At 44.9% G+C, this 27,587-nt stretch overlaps 1 protein-coding gene across 1 annotated transcript in view; it reads left to right on the top strand.

Annotated features, from left to right (window-relative positions):
• Positions 1–27,587, top strand: part of Magi2 (membrane associated guanylate kinase, WW and PDZ domain containing 2) — a 1,360,055-nt gene that overhangs the window by 1,300,619 nt on the left and 31,849 nt on the right. Inside the window, exon 26 of the mRNA XM_055612892.1 lies at positions 5,710–5,848. Coding sequence (XP_055468867.1) covers positions 5,710–5,848 — 139 coding nt within the window. The remainder of the gene's footprint in view (positions 1–5,709; positions 5,849–27,587) is intronic.

Here is a 27,587-nt window from a genome sequence, read left to right as displayed (position 1 = left end):
TCTCTCCATCCCTCCATTCCTCCTTCCCTCCATCTCTCCATCCCTCCTTCCCTCCATCCCTGCCTTTTCCCTTTCCCTGCCTCTCTTCCCCACCCCCTGAATTCTGGGATATAGAATTTTAAAAATGTTCTAAGGACATGTGGAAATTTTTTAAGTTTTATTTTAGTCAAGTATCTCTATTGAAGACAGTTCTACAGTGGGAAGAAAATAGAAAAAGAACACAGACACTGTGGGCCATTTTCTTCATCCTGAAAGACTGTGGGTTTCACATTAATTTCTCATCTCATGAAATAGGAAAATGATGCTTTGGGAGCACACACTAGCAGCCGGAGTGAAGTTAGACGAGATGAGAAAGTAATGAGACCTTCTCCCACCAGCAAGTCGTCTTTTTATACAGATATAAGTCGTCTTTTCTATTCAGGTATAGAGGATGAAAATGAAGAAATTCACATCCCTCATTTACATAGAGAGTTCCAGTTAAAATGATTACACATAAAACTGAATTCAACCTTTATGTAATTCCTACTGGCACAGGAAAAGACAGGAATCTTGATATTGGGGCTGGACTGATTCTTACTATTGGCTCAATTCCATATGACCTGGTCCATTTTGCAAGGTACTCTGACCACACATATAACCTTAAACAGAAATGATTCCATTCTAATACTAAATACTTTCACCCCTAAGGAATTTTTCACCTAAACTTAGTACACCTTGAGTATTCTCAGTCTCTTATTGCTCCCAACAAAGAAGGAAATCAGGCTCTGGAGAGAAATATCAGTAAAGTAGTATGCTTACTGCTCAAACGTGAGGCCTGATTTCAGGTTCCCAACCCCAGCAGTAAAAGTTCAGGCACAGCAGGATATACCTGTAATCCCAGGGCTAAAGAGGGAGAAAGAATCAAGAAGATTCTAGTGGGCTCCTGGCCAGCCAGGGTAGCCAAATTGATGAACTCCAAGTTCAGTGAGAGACTCTTTTTTAAAAAATAAGATGGGAAGCAATTGAGGAAGACCCCTACATGGGAAGACATACATATAAACCACATACCACACCAACACATGCACACACACGGAGGGGGAGGGGTCAGCAGGCTATCCCTCGCAAACTCCTCTGGAACAAGAAGTGGAAGAGATTGAAAGCTAGTTAGACAGAACCTTGATTGGACCCTACACAGAACACTGGGATTATGAGCTCTGCTTCGCAAAGCAGACCGCAGACTCCCGAGAACTCTGACAATGCTATCTCCATCTCCCCTGAAATTCCCCGGACATTACCCACACCATGTGCAACCCTTAAAACCTGTGCTTCTCCACTTCACACTCCGTTCCCCAAAGCACTCCTCTCCTATAGTGTTGTCAGCAAAGAGGGAAACAAAAATGTACACAGCAGAGAGGAGACATCCGGGTTTCTCAACCTTGCTACGTTCACATGTGGGGCCAGAACGCAAAGGGCACAGCCCGGCACCCCTCTTACTCTCCTTCTTCTCACACAGGATTTTGTGTCAAACTGTCAGGCAGCACCATCAGAAATGACGGCTGCCTGGGTTTGATTTGGGATCGGTTCTCAAGATGAGGCACTAGAAACATTTCATTCACAAATACACTTGGTGCCTCATGCCAGTTACCCCAGTTCAAGAGCCCCAGTCCCTCCCTCATTAGCCCCGGCATCTCTGCCCCCAGCACCTTCTAAGGTTGATGCCGCCTCACGGTACAGGCAATTAAAGAACCAAAGAATTAAAAAGCAAGAAAGAAGTGTTACCAGAAACCTGAGGGAGTTCCAACAAAGTCTTCATATGATACTAGAAAAACTTGGGGACCCCTCTTGAGATCTTAGTCTCATTAATGAAAGAATTTAAGAAAAAGATAGACCCAGAAGCTTGGGGACAATCCATTAGCATTTAAAGGAAACCCCCAGGGCAGGCAAGGTATTTCACACTGCCTAGGGAAGGAAAATGCAGAAAATGAGCTGGCATAGAGGTCAGCCACAAGGCAGGTAAGGGGGCGTTAGGAGAAAAGCAGTGGGGCTGAGCGGAGTGTCCATTAAGGAGCTCCACAAGGAGAACAACAGAACCAAAAATCTGGGCCCAGGGTTCATTTCTGAGACTGATACTCCAACCAAGCACCATGCATGGAGATATCCTAGAACCCCTGCACAGATGTAGCCCAAGGCAGCTTGGTCTCCAAATGGGCTTCCTAGTAAGGGGAACAGGGGCTGTCTCTGACATGAACTCAGTGGCTGGCTGTTTGATCACCTCCCCCTGATCGGGGGGGGGGGGAGGGGGAAGAGGGCAGCCTTACCAGGACACAGAGGAAGATAATGCAGCCATTCCTGATGAGACTTGATAGGATAGGGTCAGATGGAAGGGGAAAAGGTCCTCCCTTATCAGTGGACTGGTGAAGGGGCATGGGAGGAGATGAGAGAGGGAAGGAGGACAGGACTGGGAGGAGATGAGGGTGGGGGCTACAGCTGGGATACAAAGTGAATAAATTGTAATAAATAAAAAAATTATATTAAAGATTTTTTAAAACTATACTTGGGTTCTGACCAGCATTCAAAAAACAAAACAAACAAACAAACAAAAAACAGAAGGGTGGGGGGTAGAGAAAGAGGAAGAAATAAGTCATTCCTTTCTAAGGAAAGCCCAAGCCCACCCAGCAGACTCAGCCAAGCCTTGTGGCCATTTATAGGGACTGCATTGGGGGAGGGGGGCTTCTGGGAAGGAAAAATGGATTATCTTAAGGTGAACTTGCCTTCCCAGGGGAGATCTTCAAGACAGATTCCTGACCTGTCCCCACTGGATTAAGGAAGAAGACAAGAATGTATCTCCACCTGAGAGTACAATCTTTTCTTGACAGTGTCTCTCCCTTGGGTGAATAATGTGATAGCCCTCAGCTCACCATATAAACCTATTTTTCCACTCCACTCAGGGAAACACCCAGCTGCCAGCCTGCTTCCGTATAAGCTTCCTGCTTAAAGTGCCCAGTGCCCGGCTGATGCCTTTAGAATAAACCTCAAATTCCTGAGTGGTATGCTAAACTCTGAACCTTCCCGAATGCACTCAAATGCTTGGGTCTTGTGTGTGATGCTCTCTGTCCAGAGTGTGCTGTTCCACCTTCATCTGGGCAGCTTCCCTTGACCCAGCTGAGATATTACCATCACCAAGCAGGCCTTCCTGAACACCTACACTCACCAGATTCTGGAGTCAGTGTCCCTCTCTCTGCTCCTTTCCTAATTAATGGATTCAAGTTCCATAATATTCAAGATAGAGTGAATATTGTCATCTTTACACACTTTCTTCTTTGACCATATTACAAATAGAAACTGTAGTCCCCGTATCACCAGGGGACTCTCTGGCACATAATAAGTGTTCATTAAAAACTGCTTACTGATGAAGACACTCCAAAGTCTTGGAGAGAAGACAGTTATGACCCTCTAGCAGTTAGCCATAACTAATGAACAGACTAGAAACCTCTGGCAGGTTTGTGGAAGGCACCCAAGAAGAGAGGATGTTTAGGCTGGGCTTGAGACATGCAGGCCTGTGAGAAAGAGAAGGCAAGGAGAATCTTGATGCTCCGATCAGCATAAGGTTCCTACCCTAGGAAGAATGACTGTGCTGAGAACTAGAGCAGAGAGAGGTAGGAGAACATTGTACTCATCCAGGTACAGGCCAGAATTGGGCTGGCACACAACTGGATGTATAAGAGAGCGGAAACAGTTGCAGAGAAGCTGAATTTTAGAAGGGAGTATGGAGCTGTGGAGATGGCCCAGCAGTTAAGAGCACTTACTGCTCTTGCAGAGGACCATACTTCATTACCCAGTACCCATGCCAGGCGTGCTCAATCACCTGTATCTCCAGTCATAGGGGACCCAATGCTCTCATCTGGCTTCCACAGATATCACACGCACGGCACACACACACACACACACACACACACACACACACACACTGAAATAAAATAAAATCATAATAAACTTTGATTTTTAAGGAGTCCAGCATGATCCCACACTTCTGGCTTGCATGAATAGTGACCCCTGTAAGGGGCGACAAGATGGGAGCACAGCCCCCCGCTATTGCCCTCAGCAGCCTACTTGGCTGACAAGACCATATTATAATTCATCATCGAAGGAAGGCAGGACAGGAACCTGGAGTCAGGATGCAGAGGCCCTGGAGGGCCACTGCTTACTGGTTTGCTCTTGTTGGCCTGCTCAGCCTGCTTTCTTATAGAATCCAGGACCGCCAGCCCTGGGGTAGCACCACCCACCATGGGCTGGGCCTTCCTTTCAGATGACCCCAGCTTTAAGTTGACATAACACTAGCCAGCACAGAAACATTACATTTTGGTTTAGTCCTGTCTTCTGAGTTATCCCTTGAAATATGGATGCCACAAAGATGCCACCAACCTCTTCCACTGCCCCATACCTATGTCTCTGAAGGCCACCAAGCACGTGAAGGGAAATTCTTACTGCCATTATATTGGAAGGGGTACAGGCCACTTGAAGAATCCTCTTTAGAGAGACACGTCACTTCCTTGCTAAGTGTGTTGAGGGTTTTTACTGCAATACCCTTTGGCCATTGCGACAACCACTGCTTACTCCTCTGCCTGGTCAACTCATGTGACTGTAGATCTTTCTCATTTCTCTGCACTCTGTACAAATTAATCAGGATGAGCTCTTCTTTGTTTGAGAAACCATCTATAATGGAAGGTGGTCGTGCACGCCTTTAATCCCAGCACTTGGGAGGCAGAGGCAGGCAGATCTCTGAGTTCAAGACCAGCCTGGGCTGGAGGGCGAGTTCTAGGATAGGCAGGGATACACAGAGAAACCCTCTTTCAAAAAACCAAGAGAGAGAGAGAGAGAAACAGAAACAGACAGACAGACAAAGAGAGATAGAGATCTATAATAAATTTTTGCAAAGCAATTAATTGTGTTTTCCCTGGCTAATTTGTCTTAAGTACTTTGCTCTGAAATTCAATATATTTTCTTTCAAAGGCCCCTGATAATAATGGTCCTCTGGGAGTTACCTGATATGTGTGTGGTTGAAGCTAAATGGGAAGTGCTTATGGAGTACAGGCATTTTTTTGACAATTCCAGAGGGAATGATGCTTCACCAAAGAGCTTCCATCGTCAACCAGGTGTGAGCGTGACAAGGATTTCACAAGGGCATTAGTCATGTATGGAGCAGAGAGGATCTCATTTTTAATTCAAGGGACAATGACAGAGAACTCTCCATCAAACCAGAATACCAACTAACCATGGCTTACTGGAAAGGCAATATTGCAGTAGCACCCAGGGGAATTTAAATGATGCACAACAAAAATTCCCAGAGAAGCACAAAAACTTAATCTTTCTTTCCAATGTGCTAAACAGATATAGCATGAAGCCAAAAGCTGACAATGCGATCAATGAAAAAGCCTTAGAATATTTACTTCTTGATTCAAACAAAGCTGCCAAGATGTTTTGAATTGTAATATCGGATCTGTTTTCCAATTTTTTTTTTTTAATGCCCAGTATTTTAGCTAAGGCCTCTGCCATCCCAGATAGTTATGAACCATGCGTTCAAGTTACTCAGAATCAGAGATGTGTAGCCGGGAACGATCCCCCTCTAAGAGGCAGGCAAACAGCTCCAGTGCTCTTTGGAAACAGGATGATATTTGAATAGTTGGAAATGCAAACCATCTTCGCCTGACTTCATTTCTCTTTCATTGGCAGGTAGGAGACCAAATCATTGAAATCAATGGGGAAAGCACAAGGGACATGACGCACGCCAGAGCAATAGAACTCATCAAATCTGGAGGAAGGAGAGTGAGGTTGCTGCTGAAGCGAGGCACGGGACAGGTCCCAGAGTATGGTGCGTTCCGCATTTTTCTTTACCTTCTGTGTGTTGCAAATATGCAGGCTTTTATGCACATATATAAAACTGCACCCATGCTCCGTTGCTACCAGTATAGGTATTTGCTATTGGTAGATGGCTAAGCACACATGTCGACTTAAGCCCAGGATGTGTGCAAACCCTCTCTTTAGCTCTCGAAACTGGGAAATGTTTAAAGTAGCAAACGTGTGAGTTTCCAGGGCATCTCTGAGTGTGCAGGGAGAGCCAACACCACTTATATGTGGGAGCCTTTATAATCCTACTGATAGTGCTGTGTTCATTTGAGTCTGCAGTAATTTTGCCAGTTCCTCTCTAAAGCCACACAGACTTTAGACAGTCCTATAGGGTTACTAAATTGGGCCATGGGATGAGCCTGAGCCAATCTTCAGGGTGTGGAATTTTAAAATGCTAACTGCAGCTCATCCCATGCCTGCATTTCCCTGGCATTTAGAGATTATTCAAAGAAAAATCCATTCCTATGCTGTGTTTTGTATGCTTTTAAGGAAGGTTTTTCTTTCTTTCTTTCTTTCTTTCTTTCTTTCTTTCTTTCTTTCTTTCTTTCTTTCCTATAAAACAAAGCATTTTCTTGGAGATGTGCTTAAAGTTTTAGAGACTTAGTTTCTTGTCGTCTTGGCAGAAGCATTGAAGGGTTTGTGGCGCTGGTACAGAGCCACATGCTGAGCTACAGGCAGAGGGAGAGCTTGGGTTGAGAAAGGCTTTAGTCATAGTCTGCCTTCGTGAGTCTTTAGAGTTGTTATTTCCCAGAAGCCTGTTCCAAGCATCATGGACAGTATAAGCGAGGTAGCCAATACAGATGAGGCTTGCATGAAAGCCTCAAAACCCAAGCTAGTCTTTAAATGTATTTTCAGAGCCAGGGATGTGATTCAGTGTGACACACACCAGCCCTGGGCTATAGCCATAGCACCTTAAGAAACACAATAGAAACATATTCCAGGGAGCATCCAGCAGTGAAGAACCACACAGAATGCTATTCTGAATTACCAACAGGAGCTAACTGCAGGCCTCAGTGGCAACTTCCCGTCTGCCAGCTATATAAAGTGATTCACTTTCACTGCCACCCCATTTCTTACCCAGAAGAGTAGGGGAATTTTAATCCTGCAACGTGGCTGCTCTTGTAAGGCATCATAACCAAAGACCTTGTAAATCTATGTAATCAGCTGGAGTGCAGACACACTCTGGATTACGGTATGATCTGGCTGGAATACAGACACTCCCTTAGTACACACCTTTAATCCCAAACAATGAAGGTAGCTTAGTTTACAGAAGGTAATGTCTAATTTAAGGGCAGACAAGGTGATGAATCAGAGAAAGGTTTGACAGAATGAGTCAGAGAGAAGATACACACAACTCCCAAGAGAACAAACAGGAAAGACAGACTACTTAAGAGCAGTACACAAAGAGAGGAGAGTTTTTGGTTTTGGTTTTGGTTTTGGTTTGTTTGTTTTTGTTTTTTGTTTTTGTTTTTACCAAGAGGTGATTACCAGGACAGTTTTACAAAGACAGGTTGCAAAGAACAGAGAATGAACCAGAGAATGAGAAGGAGCCAGAAAATTAAAACATATTGCCAGAACTAGTTTGAGGCCAGGCAGAGCAATTCAGTCAAAATCCAAGAGAATCCCCAAAATCAGTCAGCTTGGAGAGAAGTTTGGGCGAGAACAGCTGAGTTGAGCCAGCAAGAGTTCAGAAAGCATGAGAAAGGCTTGGGACTAGCTCTCATCTCCTCCCTTCATCTGAGGAAATAAAACAAACATTTACAAGATGCATTTCTTAACTGTCTCTTTCCCTCTCAAATAAAGCTTTTAGTACATACTATACAAACAATGACTACTACCTCCTTGTTGCTAGGGCAGATCAGTGCCCTGAACTCTGCTGAAATCTCAAAATTCAAAGACCCTCAGAGACACCCCTGCATAAAGAGCTAGCAGGCTCTCTTGGTGAGTTAGAAAGAAAGCACCCAGGAGCTCCATGTTCCCGCCCACCACACTTGGATACAATAAACTGTTTTTAAGTATTGATATCGGTAATAAGCCAACCTTAATCCCTTTGTGAAGAATCTGAACTCCTAGAATAGAATAACTGTGTACCCTAGAGCACCAGCTGATGCATCAATACCAAAGCGCCCTGTGAAATTCTGCCCCTTCTAAAAATACACCTCCTTTTAAAGGTGTGCTTCACTCCACGGCAAGGCTGGGCTATCAACTAGAGAGGAATTTCAAAGTTACTGCCATTTTTCACACTCTTAACAAGTCAATCTTTTCAAAGTTGTTCTGGCCTTGCTTCGCTGTCCTCAGCTTCTTGCTCTTTTCAGAATCACTGTTTTGTCCATACTTTCAGCATCCGCCACACCAGCTGCTTAGCTACAGTGAGAAGTTAAAAGAACCCTGCTTTGTTCTCATGGGTTATACCTTAAATGTACTTGAGGGAAACATAAACACAGCCTTGGAACAAGACAAATACCCAAGACCCTGTCAACATTATTTCATTCTTAACACCATCCAAAAATGGCTGCTTCGGTTACATTCTCAAGTTAACCAACCCAGGACCTCTTTTAAATATCTGGGCACACTTCTAAGGGTCTCTATGTTGATATTACATATAACTATTGTAGTATTACATCTTTTGCTTTGAATGCATTTTTTTTAAAGTAAACATCCAGTTCCATATGCCAATGGTCTTGGCACTCACTAGCTGTCTTTGTAAGATGTGGACTTTGTCTGTAAAATTAGTTTAGAGATGATGAAACAAAAGAAAAGAATGGAGTGAGGTGGGCCCATTAGGGGAGTAGAAGAACACATAAACTGAGCAGAGCCAAACCCTTCAGAAACGTGGAAGCCAAACAATGAACAATGACGCATGAGGAGTGAAGAAGATGGAGGATCAGCTCTACGTCTTGGATGATAAATGCCATCAAATGGTTTTTCTGGGAATTTCATAACAACTAATGGCAGGGCTCAAAGGTTCCCTGGGTGATTCCTTCATCCAGAGATTTGCTAGGAGAGCTCCTGGGACATGGGCTCTAGCTACACAGATACCTAACAGCACCAGATGGGACAGAGGTTCAGGCCGTTTCCGGAGGCATCAACATACAGATGTCCTCCTATGCTCACGCTTGCTCTCCTACCCAGTTTGTACTTTGCCCCAGACAACAAAAATATAGCAGTGGAATAGAGCAGGCAATCTATGAGCAGCTCAGTGCACATCTTTCTCACTGGGCCCAGGCATGCAGACACCCCCTCCCTGCCTTTCCCACCCCCAAAGTCCAGACCCCTGGAAGGAAAGCAGATGTTGAGTAGGATCTCATCATTTGTATCAGCCATTTAAGGGAAATGAGGTGCACTCAATTCGGGACAAAGCTCGGATTCTTAGAGTAGCAGATGATCTGCAGCCATGTTCCCAGCACACAGCCGCCCTCGTGAGCCGGTGTTTCCAAGCAGTGTGGTTCCCGTGTCCACGCTGCTCAGCATCAGGAGCCGACCCGGCTGCCTTCGTGGCTGTGTAAATGACCCCAGTTTACACACAGTGTCCATGGCCAAGGAACAGTCCCTCCAGCACCAGTATGGAATAGACTGCATGATGGAATTGATTTGTTGCTGCTGTTCAAGATAAACCAGAATTCATTTTAATAAAATGTTCCTGAGAACAAGGCAGCAGCAACAAGTAACAACACAGGAAAATACTCTCGTTTACCAAGAGATGGAATGAAGAACACCATCCTGTCTGTCCAGCAAGGGCCTAATCACAGGAAAATGAAGTTTTTCTTGGCAAGTATTAATTTAAGCCTGTGTGCTTCTTTTGTTTGCCTTTCAAGATCCTAAACTTGGCGCACTCCTTAAGAGACCATTGAAAGGAGTTATCAGGGTCCAAAGGAGGCATACTTAACCTCTTGAGGCACCTCGGGGCTTAAGCCGGCCTAGGAAAGAGCCCACTAGAGAAGTGTGCGGGCTGGGCTTTCAGTCTGCCCACCTGTGCACATTCAGCTGCTTACGGAACAGCTTTAAAAATGGACCCCTTATCTGGACCTGGGGGTCTATCAAAGAAAAGCTGATCTCAGTCAAGAGACATGGGGAACTGGAGCTCTGTGACAGAGAGATAAATGCAGGTACAATTGAAAGGGGGGGGAGGGGAATAAATAAAGAAAATAAAATAAAGGAAGAACAATAAAGGAAACCATCAAGAGCGATCCTTCAGATCATTGATTAACCGAAATCGGCGTGACTCTAAGTGAGCTGAGGAAGGAAATAAGCACCCTGCAAAGAAGCCAGCCATAATTGCCGGAAGACTGATGGCCAGGTGACACACTGGCCATATCAGAGGCATCAGTCACCAAGAGCGGCTGCGGAGGGAGCCGGGAAATGATAAGGGCTTTGAAGGAGAAGTTGCTTTTACCGTCAAGAGAGAAACTCAACCCAGGAGACAGGCACTTCAAGCGGAGTCCTCAGGATGAGAATTTGTTGATTATGAACTGAGTGGAAAGTGTGAATGCCTCTCATCCCTTGACGTGCCTCTCAGCCACTGGCAGGAATAAAGACACTTCCCTCCACCCTCTAAGAGCAGGGCCCCAGCACCCAAGGCGGCTACTTGGCAGCACAGGGTAGCCGATATTCAAATGAAACCTAAAGAGGTTAGGGGAAGGGGATTAGGCATCCTGGCTGTGAAACTGTCCATGAATAAATTATACAAATTAGCTCCCTGCCGGGAAGTACAGGTGTCCTTCATCAACATTCAAAGCCTGGTGTGCAAAGTGAACTCACACCCGATTTGTAAGCCAAACCACCCAGCCAGAGCCTGGGTACATGTAAATGTTCATGTAAGGGGGAAAAAAATAGAGTATTTCACACCAAAGTGGAGCATTTCCCTTGTGTATATTTGTTGTTAAAAATGAAGCAAACGATTTACAGTCCTGGCCGGAACTATGCCCTGCTCACTCTCCCAGGGAACGAGAGGGCAGCTCTTTATGTACAGGACACTGAGGTGTGCCCAGAAAGGGGGCAGTGATCAGGAGGAGACAGTGAAGGACCAAAAGGATGAAGGAGAATCCTCCCTTGTGGGTAGCCCTGCAGCAGCAGCACCAGAAGGCCACATGAAGGGGAAGACACAGCCAATTATCTGAATTACACTTCTAGCCACACTTTCAAAGTCCATTGTATATTTAAAAGGTTTTGACTCTATTAAAGGCACTTGATAAATGAAATTGATGCGTTTAGTAGGTGTAGTGAAACTATTCAAAAGAGAGAAGAGAATCCGCTTGAGTCTGTAGCTGCCCCTGAAGAAATGAATGGACCAAGTAGTTGTTAAGTTAAAAGTCTCCCTCTAAAGCCGAGCACAGTGGCTTTAATCCTGGCACTCGGGGAGGCAGAGGCAGACAGATATCTGTGAGTTCCAGGCCAGCCTGGTTTACAAAGTGAGTCCAGGACAGCCAAGGTCACACAGAAAAACCCTGTCTCAAAAAATTAAGAAAGAAAAAAAAAAGTCTCCCTCTAACCAATAGTCAAACCAGAATACCCTGTCGGGCAGAAATGGTCTTTAGTTGAATGATCATTTGCTTACTCTCTTCAGTGATAATGTTCTGACAGATATTATAAGCATATGTTCATAGGTGTATTTAGAGTTTTTTGCCCAGTACATCCTTTCACTCCGTAACCCAAGATAAACTCCGGGAAATATATCTTCAGCAAATATTGCATGTGAGACAGATCCTGGATAATGTCCTTGACTGACATTTCCCTGATAGCTCCTCGACCAAATCAAGATTTGCTGAGCACCTACCTACCATGTGCACACTGAAGGGGGGAGACGGGGCTGCCCTCCGAGAGCTGACGGTCGAACAGTGAGGACTCCTGGAAGGGCTGTTTCTAACGGAGTGGCAGCTGGAGAATAGGCCCAGGAGAATCTGCTCTCAGAAAGAAAAAAAAAAAAAAAGTTTAAAAAGGCTTATTAATTATTCATAGAATCTAATAAGCACTTCCAGAGCATTAGGGATTCTTGAGGAGCACTTGGCCTCTTTGGTCTGTTAAGCATTTCCTTTGTAATAGTCCCGCTAATAACTTGTACTTTCTCTGAAGGAAGGCCTTGCTGAGTCTGGGTGAGCCTCCTCCCAGGCCTGATCTGAATTACGAATTCCAAGCTGGCGAGGCAGAGCTGATCTCACACGCTCACTACTCACCACACTGTGGCTGTCAGCCAAGGCGGGAACCCACAGACCTGTCCCCAGGTCCTGGGGTTCAATGTGCTTCTCTGCCCCATGATGAAAGACAAAAGGAGAACCATCGCCTCCCCTCCTGCCCCAAGATGGCACTCGTGGGAGCCATGACTGGCTCCATTGCCTTTGCACAACTCACCTGCCTTTTCAGTGGGGCAAAGGGTACCTTGTGTCAGTAATAAATTCTGAAATCTAATCTCATCTTCTGGCATCCGAGGCTGAGCGCGATTCCTTTTCCATGGGCGCCTCCACAAATCACTCACGAACACCTTGTGCTGAGTAAGAGGAAGCAGCGAAGCAGCTGAATGGCCATCACACACGGCAGCCTTGAGGCAATCCGCGGGCTGTACAGACACACACCAGCACCACCTGCAAGCGCCCCGCCCCCCGCTAGATACACATACACAGTTAAAAAAAAAAGTCCACCCCCCCCCAAAGCCCCAAATCCATCCACTCTGCAAAGTCAATGAGCCAAGGGGTATCTTCCCAAACCCCTTTGAGAAGAATCCCCATGGGTATATTGGAAAAGCTAAAGATGCCTCCTGTTCCCACACCCCTTCCTGAAGAGCATGCTTGCCTCTGCATAAAGCTGAGCCTGACTGCAGAAGGCCAAGAACAAAGCCAACTGGCTCAGTGGAAACACTCCTAAATACGGTGAGATGTGGACTGGACCTCAGGGAAACCCCTACTTCCAGACTCCTATTCCTTACGTGGTTGAGAAATTGGAGGTAGGACGAGGAAGCCACAATTAAGTCAAAGATATTGGTCTAAAACTAAACCCCAAAGTAACTCTTCCTTAAGAATAATGGCGACCTGGTGGTACTGGCCTATAATCACAGCTAATCAGGAGGCTGAGACAGGAAAATTACAAGTTCAAGGCCCGGTAGGGCTATAAGGCAAGCAGAAGGCCAGTGTGAGCAACCTGAGGAGACCCTGTCTCAAAGTGAAAAGTTAGGGGAGAAATACTAAGGTTAGAATGCCTCGGGAGAGCATTGCCTGGCATGTGTGACGTCTTAGTTCACTCCCCAGCTCTGCAACCCTCCCTTCTTTCCTCTCTCCTTCCCTCCCTTCTTCTCTTCCTTCCTCCCTCTCTGTCTCTCCCTATCTCTGTCTGTCTCTCTGTCTCTTTCTCTCTGTGTCTTTTTCTCTCTCTTTAGGGTATTGATTCAGCATCTGAAACCCTCAGGTGCCTGTATCTGTTGGTCCTGTTTTGTTTTGTCTTTCCCCCAATATTTATTACACCTATTTATGTGTGTGCATGTGCCTGTGTCTCAAGGCAAATGTAGAGATCAGAGGACAACTGTGGCTTGTGGGAACCAGGCACACTTGTCAGGCTTGGCAAAAAGTTCCTTTACCCAGTGAGCCATGTCTCACTAGCCCCCACAGTCTGTGTTTTCAAGTGCATCTCAGCATATTCAAAGGCCCTCATGCCCTGGAGACAGCTGCATGTCTCTCTTCCGGTTCCACTGCCAAGGGGGTCACTCCCTGTTCAAAGATTTGCCTGTTGAAACTTAGACAAGAAAAGAGGCTAAGTTTTCTTCTTGCTTTTCTTTTGTTTTCTGTCTCCTGCCTTCTTGTCCATCTGAGTGTGGTTTCCATCCCGCTTTTGAAGAGTCTGGTGCTGCGGCTGACAGCCTTAGAGTATTGAGTCCAGATGAACTTCCAGCCCCTAAGCTACATGGGTCAACAAGTTGGTTGACCAACGCTGTTTTGACCACCAACCGGTTTTTTTCTTGTTCAGAAATAGAGACATTGCAGAAAAGGTATTGATCTTTATAAACGAATTTGCCAACAAAGTCCTGCTGTCCAGGTTCTCAAGGCAAAGTCAACAAAGCAAAGCCACTACCTTAAAACTCATTCATGGTCGGTCTAGCCACCATGTAACCAGAAAGCACCAGATCTCAAAGAATCTCTTCAAAGGCACCGGTACTAGTGTTCCCAAGCCCAGAGGCCATTTTTAAACCTGAATACTGTGAGTCTCAACCTCCCCATCCCCACCCCGTGTGTATGTGTGTGGGGGGGGGGGAGAAGGAAAGGGGGAAGGAAGGAAGGAAGAGAGAGGTGAGTGTATGTATAGGTCTGAGCTAGAAGAGGGCACCCAATGTCCTGACCTAGCTTACTCTCTTGAGACAGGTCTCTCATCCACTTTGATCTAGGCTGGCTGCCAGCAAACCCCAGCAATATTCCTGTCTCCACCCCACAAAGTGCTGGGGTTACAGGCACCACAGAGCCATGCCCAGCTTTTTGCTGGGAGCCAGGATCCAAATTCAGTACTTCATACTTGCAAAGCCCGATGGTAGCTCTCTCCAGCCCTTTGACTTGGTCTGTGAAGTCTTTTGTTTTCAATTCAAGGTCTCATATATCCCAAGCTGACCTAGAACTCACTACAGAGGCAAGGATGACCTTGAACTTCTGATCTTTGTGCTGCCACCTCCCAAATGCCGAGTTTATAAGCGTGTACCACCTGCCAGTTTGTGCAGTTTGGGGGACCAAACCCAGGGCTTCATGCATGCTAGGCAACTTGAACATCTGAGCTGCATCCTTAACCTTACTTTTTTTTTTTGCTCATTTAAGCACATAGACAATTTGAGAGAAGGTACAAATACTTCCCATTCATTTCCTGACCCAGGCACAGCCTTCCCACTGTCAAGAGGTTCCATAGCAGCGGCTCATTTGTTACAAATCCTGAACCTACACATTCCTGCCACCCAAAGCCCATTGTTTGGGTTAGAGTTCACCTTATCCCATGGGTGGAACAAATGCATGATGGCATCTACTGCAGTGTCTGCTCTTCTCTTCCGCCCCCTGGGAACAGCTTCACATTGCCACCATAACTCTTCCCAAACCCTAGCTCACTGAGAGCATCGCTTTGGCGTCCTGTCCTGATAAAGACTTTCTAAAGTTGCTTTTGAACTGAATCTCTTCAATCGGGATCAAAGATCAAAATCGTATAATGCCTTACTCTGGGCTTAAGTCCGCTTGTAAGAAAATTTCTAAACCTTGAGAATCACATATTCTTCATCGCGCTGCTTGGACCAAGAAGAAACGAACAGGACACAGGCAAGCCCTCAACCCTGGGCAGCTGTTAACTGTTTTGTGGCTCGGGCCTTGCTTGGCTGCTTTCATCTTTCTAGAATGATCTCCAGCCTTTTGCGGGACGCACTGTAATCATGGTGACGCTGGACTCATCGGGGCAGTAGAATTTAGAGCTGGGCACAGCCTGTTATGATATGTGCACTAATATTCCTGGCACCGCGTGCAAGGCTCTGCTTTGCATCCACTGCCTCCACAGCAGTGCGCTTGTGCCACGTTCCTGACTGCTTTGTTTCACCTTCCGGGCCTGCAGTTTTCTAGCCAGCACATATGTTTTCAAGCCGACTAAAGGTCGTGTATGAAACCCAGGGAGTACCTCCTCTGTGTGACGCTGAAGCAGCTTCATCGTTTCCACATGAAATTACTCGCTTCTTGGCAGGGCTGAACAGTAAACTCAATTAGTAAATCCTGAAATTTAATTTCCACTCACGGCATTCGTTGTCAAGTACGGACTCCCTGACCGCAGGGAGGGTCTTCTCTGTACTTCACCCGCTGGGTTAGGTAGGTTTCCCGCTGCGTTCTTCCTCCTTTCATGCAGACAATGTGCTACATAAAACACCCCCTGTCACACAACCCCAAACCAGTGTGCAGTCCTGGTTCATGCTATACAGGGAAGCCAGATCGCATGTAGGGAGCCGAGCTGAGCACAGGGAATGTCGTCAGAGGTCCCTGACAAAGATGAGGCCAGCCACAAAATGTCTGAGCTCCATGCACTAAGTTCTTTGGATAATATTAGCCTGATAGCGAGCCATACCGTCTCTCACACCAGGTCAGCAGGGGGCACATTGGCAGGCACTGTAGGGCCTCTCCTGGCCACTTACACCTTGGGAGATGACTGACCTGAATATTCCCGGATTTCTAGCACCCGTGATCAGGTAGATAAAGAACTGCAGCCCATCAGCTGCAGTTGGTAATACCAAGAGGTTGTGCACTGATCCAGCTGATGTTGAAGGCTGGCTGGGAAGCACAGCCTTGCCAAGTGATCAGCAGGGTGGAACAGCCAAGGTGCTGCTGCTTCTTTTTTTTCTGCTTTATTTGTTTTTCTAGAAAAGCAATTATACCCAGCAAGTGAGCTGTGAACTTTGAATATGAATAAGCAGAGCCGTATAGGTGAGAACTAAAAGGATTTATGAGAAAAATTAGAAGAACTAAAGACACTCCACGTCTGTATCTTAGAATTTTCTTCAATTTAGAAATGATTACTATGACTGATTCTCAAATGACAGCTGATATCACTAAGACATCCATTATTATGGGGGAAAAAAATCATAAGAACTCTGGCATTGCCAGTTCAAATTTTATCCATGTGTGCCTCCTTAGAAGCACCTCAGGATGCCCTCGATAGTTTGAGAAAAGAAAAAAATTTACTTTTGAAATAGACATATGTGTTGGTCTTTCACTAATTTCACTTTGCTGCATGCCTGCCTGACAGGGTTAGCTTTACTTAAAGTTTTTATTCTTACTGCCTAGATAATTTTTATTCAACTGCTCTAAACATACTAAGCAATCTTGACTCTAACAGTAATAATGTCTTTGTCACTGGTTCTGTTGATTCTAATGATTGGTCCTAGGCTGTTCCTCCCCTTCCTTTAGGAATGGTACCTTCCAGTCTCTCCATGTGCATGAAAAGTGACAAGCATGGGTCCCCATATTTCTACTTATTGGGCCACCCTAAAGACACGGTTTGTAAAATCTGCATGAATATTATCTTTCTCTAATGATCCTTGTTTTGCATATGTTTTTAACTGGTGTATAATGCATTCTTTCATAGTAGCTTGTCTAATTGCCGCTAGAATTCTGGAGAACATTTGTAATTGAGACCTTGTAAGTAAGCAGGCTACAGTTAAGGGTTCATGAGAAGTTGAGATGTGTTACATATGGGACCAGTCCAGGATGCCCCTCACAGGAAGGGATCAACAGGGTCTGCGCCAGCTGAGTTCCACCCCACAGACACATTGACCTCTTAGATATCTATTTTGTTCTTCTTAAGCCAAATGCACAGACGCAACCCTTTCTGTATGAGGTAGAAAGAGGCACTGTTAGTAGACCCTCTGACCCTAAGAACTCTGGACGCCACCTGGCATCATGGCTATTTCCCAGCCTGCTTTGTGACAGTCGGGACTATCTAGATCTTATGCTCTTCCTTCCTCCATACTCTGTGATGACCATGTTTAATGGGAAATATGAAAAACAAAAAACCTGCTTGTGACTATTTATGAAAAGGTCATGAGTTTATTTCCAGACAGTAGTCCACTGTTTGTAAATGAGACTTCTCCAGTGGTGACTTTGTACCATTTTAACATTTGGTGAAAAAGGCTTAAGGAAAGAAAAATTATGTTCCACAGAAATAAACAAGATGTAGATGGCTGCCTTGTAACTACAGGTCAACCAGCAAATGCTTGCCTGGACCAGTCCACGTTCACGCTGGCAAGTCCTAAAGGCCTGTGGCTGTGGCCTCGCTTGAATTGGACAGGGACTTTAACATATCAGTTTGACTTGTTAGCAGCAACTAAACTCACACTCACTCCCCACAGTGGCTCACGTAGGCATGATCCACACTGACTCGAGTCTCCAGTTTGATTTTGCCCATTTACACTGCTGCTGACGTGGCTAAGTGTCTCACCACCAAATTCTTTTAAGCCAGTTCTGTGACATTTTTTTTATGAAGCATGCTTCCCCAGTTCTTAATGATCTTGCTAATTATCATCCAGGAATGATTTATATTTAACATGGAAGACGATATCATCTGCTAATGTGTATTATTACATGGCCAACTGGCAATTTACACTGCTACAAATATCTACACACATATACCCTGTCACAATCATCCCTTGAAGATGTCTACCAAAAAAAAAAGTTTTAAATGTATCACCATTGTGAAGTGTCTGTCTCCCATGGATCACTTATTATTGGTCAGGGGGAATCAAAGCTAGGACATAAAGCAGAAAGTTGCCATGTAAAAGGGTCATGAAATTAATGATAATTTCATGACACTTAATCCAGTGACCAGAGGATGCATTTCTGTTATGACAAAAGAAAGCCTGTTCTTCCTATATGATCTAATCAGTATAATCAGTGAGAATGAGGAGGGCTGTGCCAATCTACCTGAGTCATATAGAGAATGAGAGGGCTGGGGCTATAGAGCGTCTAGATGTCTGCCCTGGATTCAAGCCTTGTTTGAAGAGAGGAGCTCCACAGCTCTGTTAAGTACCTCTCATGCTCCAGGCATCTTGCTCATTACTGGAGATACGGAGATGACTAAGAGATCATGCAGTCACCAGTAGCAGCCCAGGATGGGAGAAGGAGGGAAGAGGGGAATGAAGCCACTGTGTTCTTGGCAGAGACTGGTGAGAACTCCAGGTGGGCCAGCCTGTGACATATGCGTAGACGGTTCCAGAACATTCTGCCTGAGATGGGATAGCTTCCTTGGACCTTCGGTGACAAATGCAGTTCCACCTGGGAGGACAAGATGTCAGGCTGTATAAAAGCAGAGGAAACAGCTAATCCAGAGTCAGGAACACATATTAACAGATCACATAGGCTAAATGGTAAAGGGGATGAAGACGATGAAGGAGGGGCTCTAATTAAAAGGCCTTCCAGGCTGGGAGATAGTGCAGATGGAAACGTATGCCTACTCTGAACAAGGCCTGGGTTCAGTTACTAATATCAAACAAAATAATGTATACAAAGGAATTCAAAGCTTATATGGAAGAATAAAGATACCTCACCACTATTTGGTGGATTTTGTATAGGAAATGGAAGCCGTCAAAACGTTATGGCAAAAACTGAGGCAAAAAGCAAATGATGCGAGGTCCAGAGTCAGGGATCTGGTGGTATGGGAACAGCATGTTGAGACTGGATTTGGTAGATGGTTTGATACTTCATGGGTGGAGACAGTAAAAGCAGGTGAGCGACACGTGTGAAGAAGGGGGTCAGATTTAGGGCAGACTAACAGGTTTGCCTTTGTTTCAGGTGTCTGATAGACACTTACGTAAGTGTGGTGAGTGCAGCCGCCAGGAGGTGGAACCTGAAAGTATGGGAGTCGCAGAAGAACAGAGGTGCCCAGGAGTGGGGATGGGTTCTCTGAGAGGTGCACTATGGACATGGAGTCTCTCTGACATAGTTGGTAATGATAGGAGGGGAGGAGTGGTACTGAACCAGGCCAGTTCGGCCGCCACACACTATGCATCTTACACAGACAAATACTGTTGGGGTTGGTCTAGGGCTACGCATTCAGTTGTTAATTACTGGCCCCCAAGATCTGGTGACAGCCCAGACAAGTATATTCTCACATACACCAAGGATGTTATATAAACTTTGCTCGACAGTATTCTCTGGCTAAATAAAGTTGCTGGCAGCCTATAGCTGAGCATAAAAAAAAGGAGTGGGTGAAGCATAGGTTCCTGGGCTTGTTGTCTGAGAGGGGAAGAGAGAGGAAAGAAGAAGCCAAAGAGGAAGAAAGTTGCCACGAGACAGTATGAACCATGAGCACGTAGACATGAGGGCGGGCCTGACAGAGCAGAAGCAGCACGAGTAAGGACAATTATGACAAGCAATATTGGGGAACAAGGCTGGGCAATAGCAAAACAGCTTAGAGAGTTGATACCTGCCCAGCTCTAGTGCTTTAAGCCTTATTATAAACTAACAGGTCTCTATGTCTTCTATTTGGGAACTAAACAGTCTGAAGCGGGGTAGAAATCTCTAATAGATATAAAGAAGCAAAGGGGGATGTAGCAAACCCTTCAAAAGCTAACATTGTTACAAAGTATTTCAAAACAAAGTCAGTTTAAAGCTAACCAAGCATGGAAGAAGGCAGACAAGTCTCAAATGTGCCTTCCCAAGGATAGTGATTCAGGGCACATACGGGATAAGAAAGCAAGGTGGCTAAACGCAGAAAGAAAGGTGGTTGGAGGTGATGTGGTCTTAGACATACATAATCTCGACAATTCTTCATGGGAAGCACACGTAGACAATGGTGGCATTATCAAAGTCTACGGGTTTTCAGACTTCTAATGCCAAGTAGTCACCCACACGAGACCCAAGTGAAGAGTAGGTGGATCTGACCAAACTGGCCCTAAGTGCTGAAAACCAATATAGGGGATCATTATTATCAAAATCCAAGACAGGCCTGTAACCTCCACTCTTTAGGATGTTAAGATGGGATAACCACAAGTTCAAGGCTTCCTTCCCTAGGCCATGTACAGAGTAAGTTAAAGTCCATCCTGGGAAACAAAGGGAAACCCTGACTCAAAAAGTAAATATATATATATATATATATATATATATATATATCAGTGGTTTGCCTAGTGTTTGCGAGGCTGTTTTAAACATCCATGGAGGAAAAGGGGAAAAGAGAAAAGAAAAATGGTAAGTGATGTACTGGCAAGCTGGTGGGGGATTCAGCTAGCGGACCTACCGTAAGCTCCAAAATGCCAAGTCTTTCAAGTCAGCTAAAGGCAAGGAACCAAGGCGAGTGAAGGGGCAGTGTTCAGTTCCCCTTGGTTTCAGCAGTCTCGGAGATAGGAAAGCAATATTGAAGACAGAAGGTTCTTAGGGATTGCTGAGAGAATTGCCTACTATATCACAGATGAAAAGCTGGTTGTTCTCAGTGCGCAGAAAATAAGACTCAGACACAGACGAGACATCTACATTATATCTTTCTCCAACCCTTAGGGACCACTACAGATCAGGGAAGGTGAGGGACAGTGAACCCAAGGGGAAGACTGGACACAACAGGGTCGCTGTACTCATGAACTCACTGTAGCTATGGTTCCCTGCACGCTGTCAACCAGTCAACATTCTGGCACTGACTGGAAGGAAGCTCATGAACTCTCACCCCTAACTGAAGATGCTGTTGTCTGCTGGGGAGCAGGGAAACAGTTTTCTTTAAGGGTGTGGCTCCTGGGAGGTTTATCACACTTCATATGAATTGTACTCTTTGCTTTGGGGATTTTTGTTGTTGTTGATGTTGTTGTTTGTTTTATGAGACAGGATTTCTCTGCCTTGGCTGTCCTAGAACTCACTTTGTAGACCAGGCTGGTCTTGAACTCGCAGAGATCTGCCTGCCTCTGCCTCCTGAGTGCTGGGATTAAAGGTGTGTGCCACCAGCACCACCACCTGGCACCACACTTCGGTAGATCTCTCCACACTTATGTGGACAGCACAAATTGGGTTTGATAGGCTATTGACTTTTTTAAAGGAGGGAGGAGATGAAGCTGGTGGTGTAGGGAGGTAGGGGATACGGGAGAAGTTAACGGGAAGAACTGGGATGAGTGCGACCAAACTACATTATATTACATTATTAAATTCTGGAAGAATTAATAAAAAATTTAAGTAGAACTCTCTACTGAAGAAGTGTCACTATTAAATTTGTTTTCTCAAAAACCCAGCAGTACGGTGCTGGTAATAAATTGATTTTTTTATTATTATTAATTAAGTGTCTATTCCACCGTGACATAGGCTGAAGAGAGGACTTGAAGATGGGCATTAGGCAGAGTCGGGATTAGAATCACACATCGCTGATTGGGTTAGGTCAAAATAAATGCTTGCTGTATCGACCACTGATACCTCACCGATGGCCATTCCCGTAGGATGCCTCACGTCCTGAGCCAGTGGGGACCTGCTGGTGTGATATGCACCTTGGGTAAGCAGGCTCCTGCTGCTCCTGGTTCTCTGCCTCGTCTGTTAGAGGGCGGAGGTGAGGAAGACATCCCATTCCTCTCATAAGGAAATGCTCTCTTTGAGGAACATATAGTAACAACATTTAACCACACCAACGTTGAAACTGCACACTGTGTTACTTCTCTGGTTAATGTTCTGAAAAGGAGTGTGTTCTCCCTAATCTCCCTTTCCTGGTGGCAAACTGCATTTTAAAAATCTAAATTCCATCTAAACTGTTCTAAAGGGAAAAGAGTCTCCTCAGAGACCATGGTAGCTGATCCCATTCTTCAGCCTCCAGGCCTCTCTGTAAGAGTTCACTGCAGGTCAGTGGGTTAGAACCTCTGATTGCTCCTCCAGGGTCTCCAGGTGTCTTCCCATTTCTCTCTCTTCCTCCCCCTCCCCACACACATACACACACTGAGGCTGACCCCCCGTCTCTCTCTCTCTCTTTCTTACACACACATACACACACACACACACACACAAACACACATGCATGCGCACACACATACACAAGCAAACATACATACAAACACACACACAGGCACGCATAAACACACACATCCCGTTAGAGTTGTCCCCAAATCCATCCACAGCTTGGCCTCATTATTCTGTTTAGTTTTCCCTCTTATCCTCTACAACGTAGAATGCTGCATGAGGACAGTGTGGAGCTAAGAAGTAAATGCAATATGTTCTGTTGTTTCTGTATCCAAAAGCCTGAGTCAACTCAGAGTTCTAAGTAGGTGGCCCTGGTTATGCTTTGGTTGTTACAAGACGCAAAGAAGAAACACAGATCAACAAGTGTAAGAAAAGATGGCCCACATCAGTAATCATCAGAATGATGACCAAAACCACAGAGATAACAAAGGTCACCACTGATGACCACAATCGGACACACAACGCAAAGTAACATGTAACTCTTATGGCGGCTGTAAGTTGGTATGCCGAGGAAACCCCTCAGAAGGTGGCATCACCGTCTTCTCTCTAACAATTGTACTTGTGGGGTTTCTCAAAAAGACTGCAAAGGGAATCCCAAAGGGGTAATTGCAAGCCCAGTTTTGTTGCTATTAAAAGTAGTTAAGCATGGAAGCACCCCAGATGTCCACATTAGAAGAATGCATTAAGGGAAGGTGGTGCCTGGTGCCCCGGAGGTTTCTTCGGTCTTGCTATTGTTTGGATGTGAAATGTGTCCCCACAGGTTCATGTGTTTGCATACGTGGTCCCAAGGTGATATGATGTTTGGGAAGACTATGGAACCTTAGCAGATAGAACCTTGCTGGAAGAAGGGAGTCGCTGGAGACTTACATGTCTATAGGCCAAACCCACTTCCTGTTTGCCCTCTGCTGCTCTGAGCAGTTGTCCTCTTGCTTCTACCACCCCTGCCTCCCCCATTGTGAACTGTAAGCTGGACTTAGCCTTTTCTCCCTTAAGCCGTAAGAGTAACTAACGCAGACTTCAGTGAGGGAATCTAGGCACATGCGACAGCTTGGTTGAGGCTGTCTTGTTAAATGGGATGAGCTCTTCACAAAAAGATGATTCCTCCACGATTCTGCTCACATCTAAAGTATCCAAACTCTGAGAAGGTAGAACATGGGGTCCAGACAGAGTGAGGTAAATAGGTGTCAGTTTTGCAAGATGACTAGGGATCTGCTGTGTTTAACCTGACTGCATATAATGCTGACAAGTGAGCTAGATGGAAACTTCTGGGTTCTCACCACACTGTTTGTAAAGATACATGCATGAGGCAGCAGTGAAAAACTAGCACAGGGGAGTTCCACCTTCCAGCTTTATTTTGTAAATTGTGCTGGTACTAGGCAGCCCTGGGGCAATCAGAAGGAGCCTGTAAGATCATTAGAGATAGCATCAAGTCCCACTTAGTTCGCAGTCTCTGTTTCCGCTTCTATGGCTGTTTTGGTTCTTGCCTTTGACCGATTTCGGAATGAGGACTCCATGGGCCAGTAATGAGTGGGATGGCCTGTGCTGAATGAATGAATCTCTTAGGTTCCAGTGGCTTGATCATCTAGGCCCTTCTGACCCCACCTGCTCTCACAGAGCCTCTTCCAGGCAGTAGGTGTACTCAGAGGAGCCAGAAGCCTTCACAGTACGCAGATGTTAAGAGAACAGGAGCCACGTTCGCCCTCATTGGGAGCTTCAGTGGTGGTTCTGTGCAGGGGTCAGCAAGTCAGTATAAGCACACTGTTGTAAAACCGTGAGGTGGAAATCATAACGTTCTTCGTGCCTTCTTCAGCTACTGGATCAGTTAGCAAGCCCAGAACCCCGTCTAGCCTCCCGGTTGTGCAGCCACTATGTTGTATATATGAATGGATGTACAGAAAGGAAATATCCCAGTCAGGGCCTGCCCGCCAGAGAGGTATGATCTATCAAAAACAAACAAACAAGCAAAAAGCAATATGCTGTCATGTAGATAAAGGACCTTAAAATTAATGACGTCACAAGAAGGAACACAAACATGGAGCCCCAGATAAGAACATCAACTGAGTTAGATGCCTAACATGGGGGAGCTTTTAAAGCACGAATTCCTACCTGGCCCATCTTTAGTACACTAGTATAAAAACTAAATTGTTTCTCCTGTAGCATGCTTTGCCCAAATTTATGTTAAATTTGTTCCATTTTAATAGTATGTATAAAGAAGGTACGTTATAAGAACTATCGCATCTAAATGAGATATGATAGGGTTTTTTTTTCCCCACTTAGGAAGAAAAGGCACACAGTTAACTCAGTTGTTATAACAAGGTGGTATAGATCCAGCTGATACTCAGGTAGATCTCACAGGAGTATATCTGAAAAAAACAATCAAAGGAAAACAACTAAGAAGGAAGTTCAGTGCAGGCTGCAGAACAGAACACATCAGATCCCTGTGGCTGTTTCCGTGCAAACTGGTGACATGACAGACCCATGGTATGGTTAAGGAGAAGGTTATTATGGTAGGTGAGAGAGAGAGAGAGAGAGGCATCTGGAAGAGTCCAGAACAGAAAGAGAAAGGAGTAGACTGAATATAGCCAGCACCCTGGCCCAGGAGAGAAGCAGGAGCAAGAAGTTAGGGTTAAAAAAAAGAGAGAGAAAGAGAAGGAGAGAGAGGATATAGAACATGGCAGGGTTATAAGGAAACCGAGTAGCTGGGGAGAGAGAGGCCCTTGAGCTGGAGTGGGTTGAGGGTAAGGGGGGAGGTGAGCAGGGCTGGGACTCTGGTGTGGACTTTGAAAGGCAGAGCAGTACCTATGATGCTGAGGGAACCGGCAGAGCACCTCAGGCAGCCATGAGTCCCCTCTGCCAGAGGTAAGGAGAGGAAAACCGGTTTCAGACATTTCTGAAGAATGTTGGATTTTACATTACTTCAAGAAATTCTCCTGTAAGTCCGGGTTGATCCCATTTCCGGATATTTTGGACAGCCTTTGGAGTTTGGGGAGTTGAGTCTCCGTTTTCACCTCTGATTCTAAGCAATGCTAACATTTTCAGCTGACTCATGTTTCCTTGCTTAGCGTTTTGTAACTGTCATCTTTATTTGAGCTTTTCTCAGTGAACCCTACTCAGAAAATCAGTACATTTGTGTGGCTGCAGGAAAAGACACACAGAAGATAGGGCGTCCCAAGAACGGAGTGAAGATGACCAGAGATTCCAGAGGAGAAAGTCCAGGGAAACATGTCCGTTCTCTGTGATTCCTGCTCAGTACATTAGGTCTGGAAGAAATAAAAAGGACTCCTTTTTAACAGTACTCCTTTACTTTTACTTTATTTCATCAACATACTACATATTGATTATAGACTATTTCAACCCTAAAAATAATCAAAAGAAGGAAACACTTGGCTTCTTCTCTGAGAATGTTTATATTACCGTACTATTCCATGATGTTAAATATACTTCTATAGGTAATTCTAATGGCTACTTAGTATCTTATTTTATACATTTATCTTTTAGCAAGCCTTTTAGACTTAATTTTTGCTTGTTTATAAAAAAATTTTTTAATTAATAATAATAAATAATATTAATATTTTTTAGAAAATACATTGTGGTCATATCTTCCTATATAACCTTGATTTCTATTTAAGATAATTTAAAAAAATGAAACCTCCAGATCAAAGAATAGGTGTTTTCTTGGAGAAAATGGGAGGAGTCAGGAAGTCACTTTCTGGCTGTTGTGTAGATGATGGTGAGCATTTTTCATTAAAGTATTGTTCCCTTTAACCATTAACATGTGTGAACTCTGGCAGACATGTGTGAACTCAGCCATGTGCTCTAATGAATAGAGCTGAGAGTGAGCACACATCTGTATGTTTGGCTTCTCCCAACTCACAGATCCCCTCAGCTGCGCCTCACTTTTTAACCCAGAGAAATGGATGTGCCTCGGTGTTTGAGCCTCACCAACACCGCAGGACTTCCATCAAAGCTGGAAATGAGAATGGGGACCAATTACAGCATCATATTTATCTATATGCATAATTCAGTTTCTTTTTATGACTCCATCCACTTTCTTCAGTTTGTTTTTAAGCTGCACTAACACTATTTCTCAAAGAAACATAGGGCTGTATAAACTTATAACACAGTTCTTTTACACTTTTAAAACTCACAGGCTTTCCAGTAACTCAGAACCTGAGTTCATCTGTGTGTTTTATTTATTGGGGGAAACACAATTAGTCATGAGGAAACCCAAGCCACTTCTGACATTACAATGGCTCTCTTCTGAAGTCTTATGGGCCATAGAGTGTTTCAAATACTCCTCTGAGAATAAAGGCTGGAAGGTTTCATTTGGCAATGGCAGAATAGGACTATAGACAGTGACTCATCCACAGAATCAGAGCAGACTGATGTTCAGGAGGGATTCCCCCATGATCAGGAGACTGAGTGAAGCCACGCCACTGAGCTGTCATCCCTTCTATCACCAACCAGACTAGGCAGGCCTCCAGGAACCCTTTAATCAGTGAGAGAAGCCTCAAGTCCGTGGGAGGAGGATGTCTGTGTACAGCTGAGAAATGGAAAGTGCAAAAGGAATTTCTGACTACCTCACCTGAAAATCTGGAGGAAAACAAACATTCCGGGTCTCTGTCTCTGTCTAATCAGGCCATGATACTGCTCACTAAGCGGGAGCTGCCTCTGGGAAATCCTTGGGTGTTTGGTTGGAGTTTGAAACAGACACGTGTTAGGATATATTTTAAAATGCCACATAAAACAGAACTGATATAAAAGAGATTTCCTGGACAGAGGTGGAGAGAGAGAGAGAGAGAGAGAGAGAGAGAGAGAGAAAGAGAGAGGGACATGGTGGGGGTCCCCAGGAGAGAAACAGAGGCAGAGAGAGTGCAAGAAAAGAGAGAGCAAGTGGGTGGGAGTGGCAGACAGATTGTATCTGAAGCACCTGGCCCAGGTGATGACATAGGATGTTGTCAGGACCCTAAAGGCCCCTAAGGGCAGGCCAGCTGAATTGCCTGAACAACATAATATTCCTCCCTTTTTGTTCAATCAAAAAAAAAAAAACAAAACTGAGGGGCTAGGGAGGGGCGGCAAGGTAGAAATGAGGACATTGGACTGCTTCACATGCAAGGCAAGTTCAAGTATATAAATGTAGGTTTATTGGAAGCAGCTCTTGGCTGCCATGCAAAAGGGAGAGAGAGAGAGAGAGAGAGAGAGAGAGAGAGAGAGAAGAAGAAGAAGAAGAAGAAGAAGAAGAAAGAAAGAAGAAAGAACGAAGAAAGAAAGAAAGAAAGAAAGAAAGAAAGAAAGAAAGAAAGAAAG

Source organism: Psammomys obesus, unplaced genomic scaffold, assembly GCF_907164565.1.
Source record: "Psammomys obesus unplaced genomic scaffold, mPsaObe1.curated_primary_1811, whole genome shotgun sequence".
In the NCBI taxonomy this organism is placed as follows: domain Eukaryota; kingdom Metazoa; phylum Chordata; class Mammalia; order Rodentia; family Muridae; genus Psammomys; species Psammomys obesus.
Note: the sequence above shows the minus strand (reverse complement) of the source record. Positions and strands in the feature narration are given on the sequence as shown.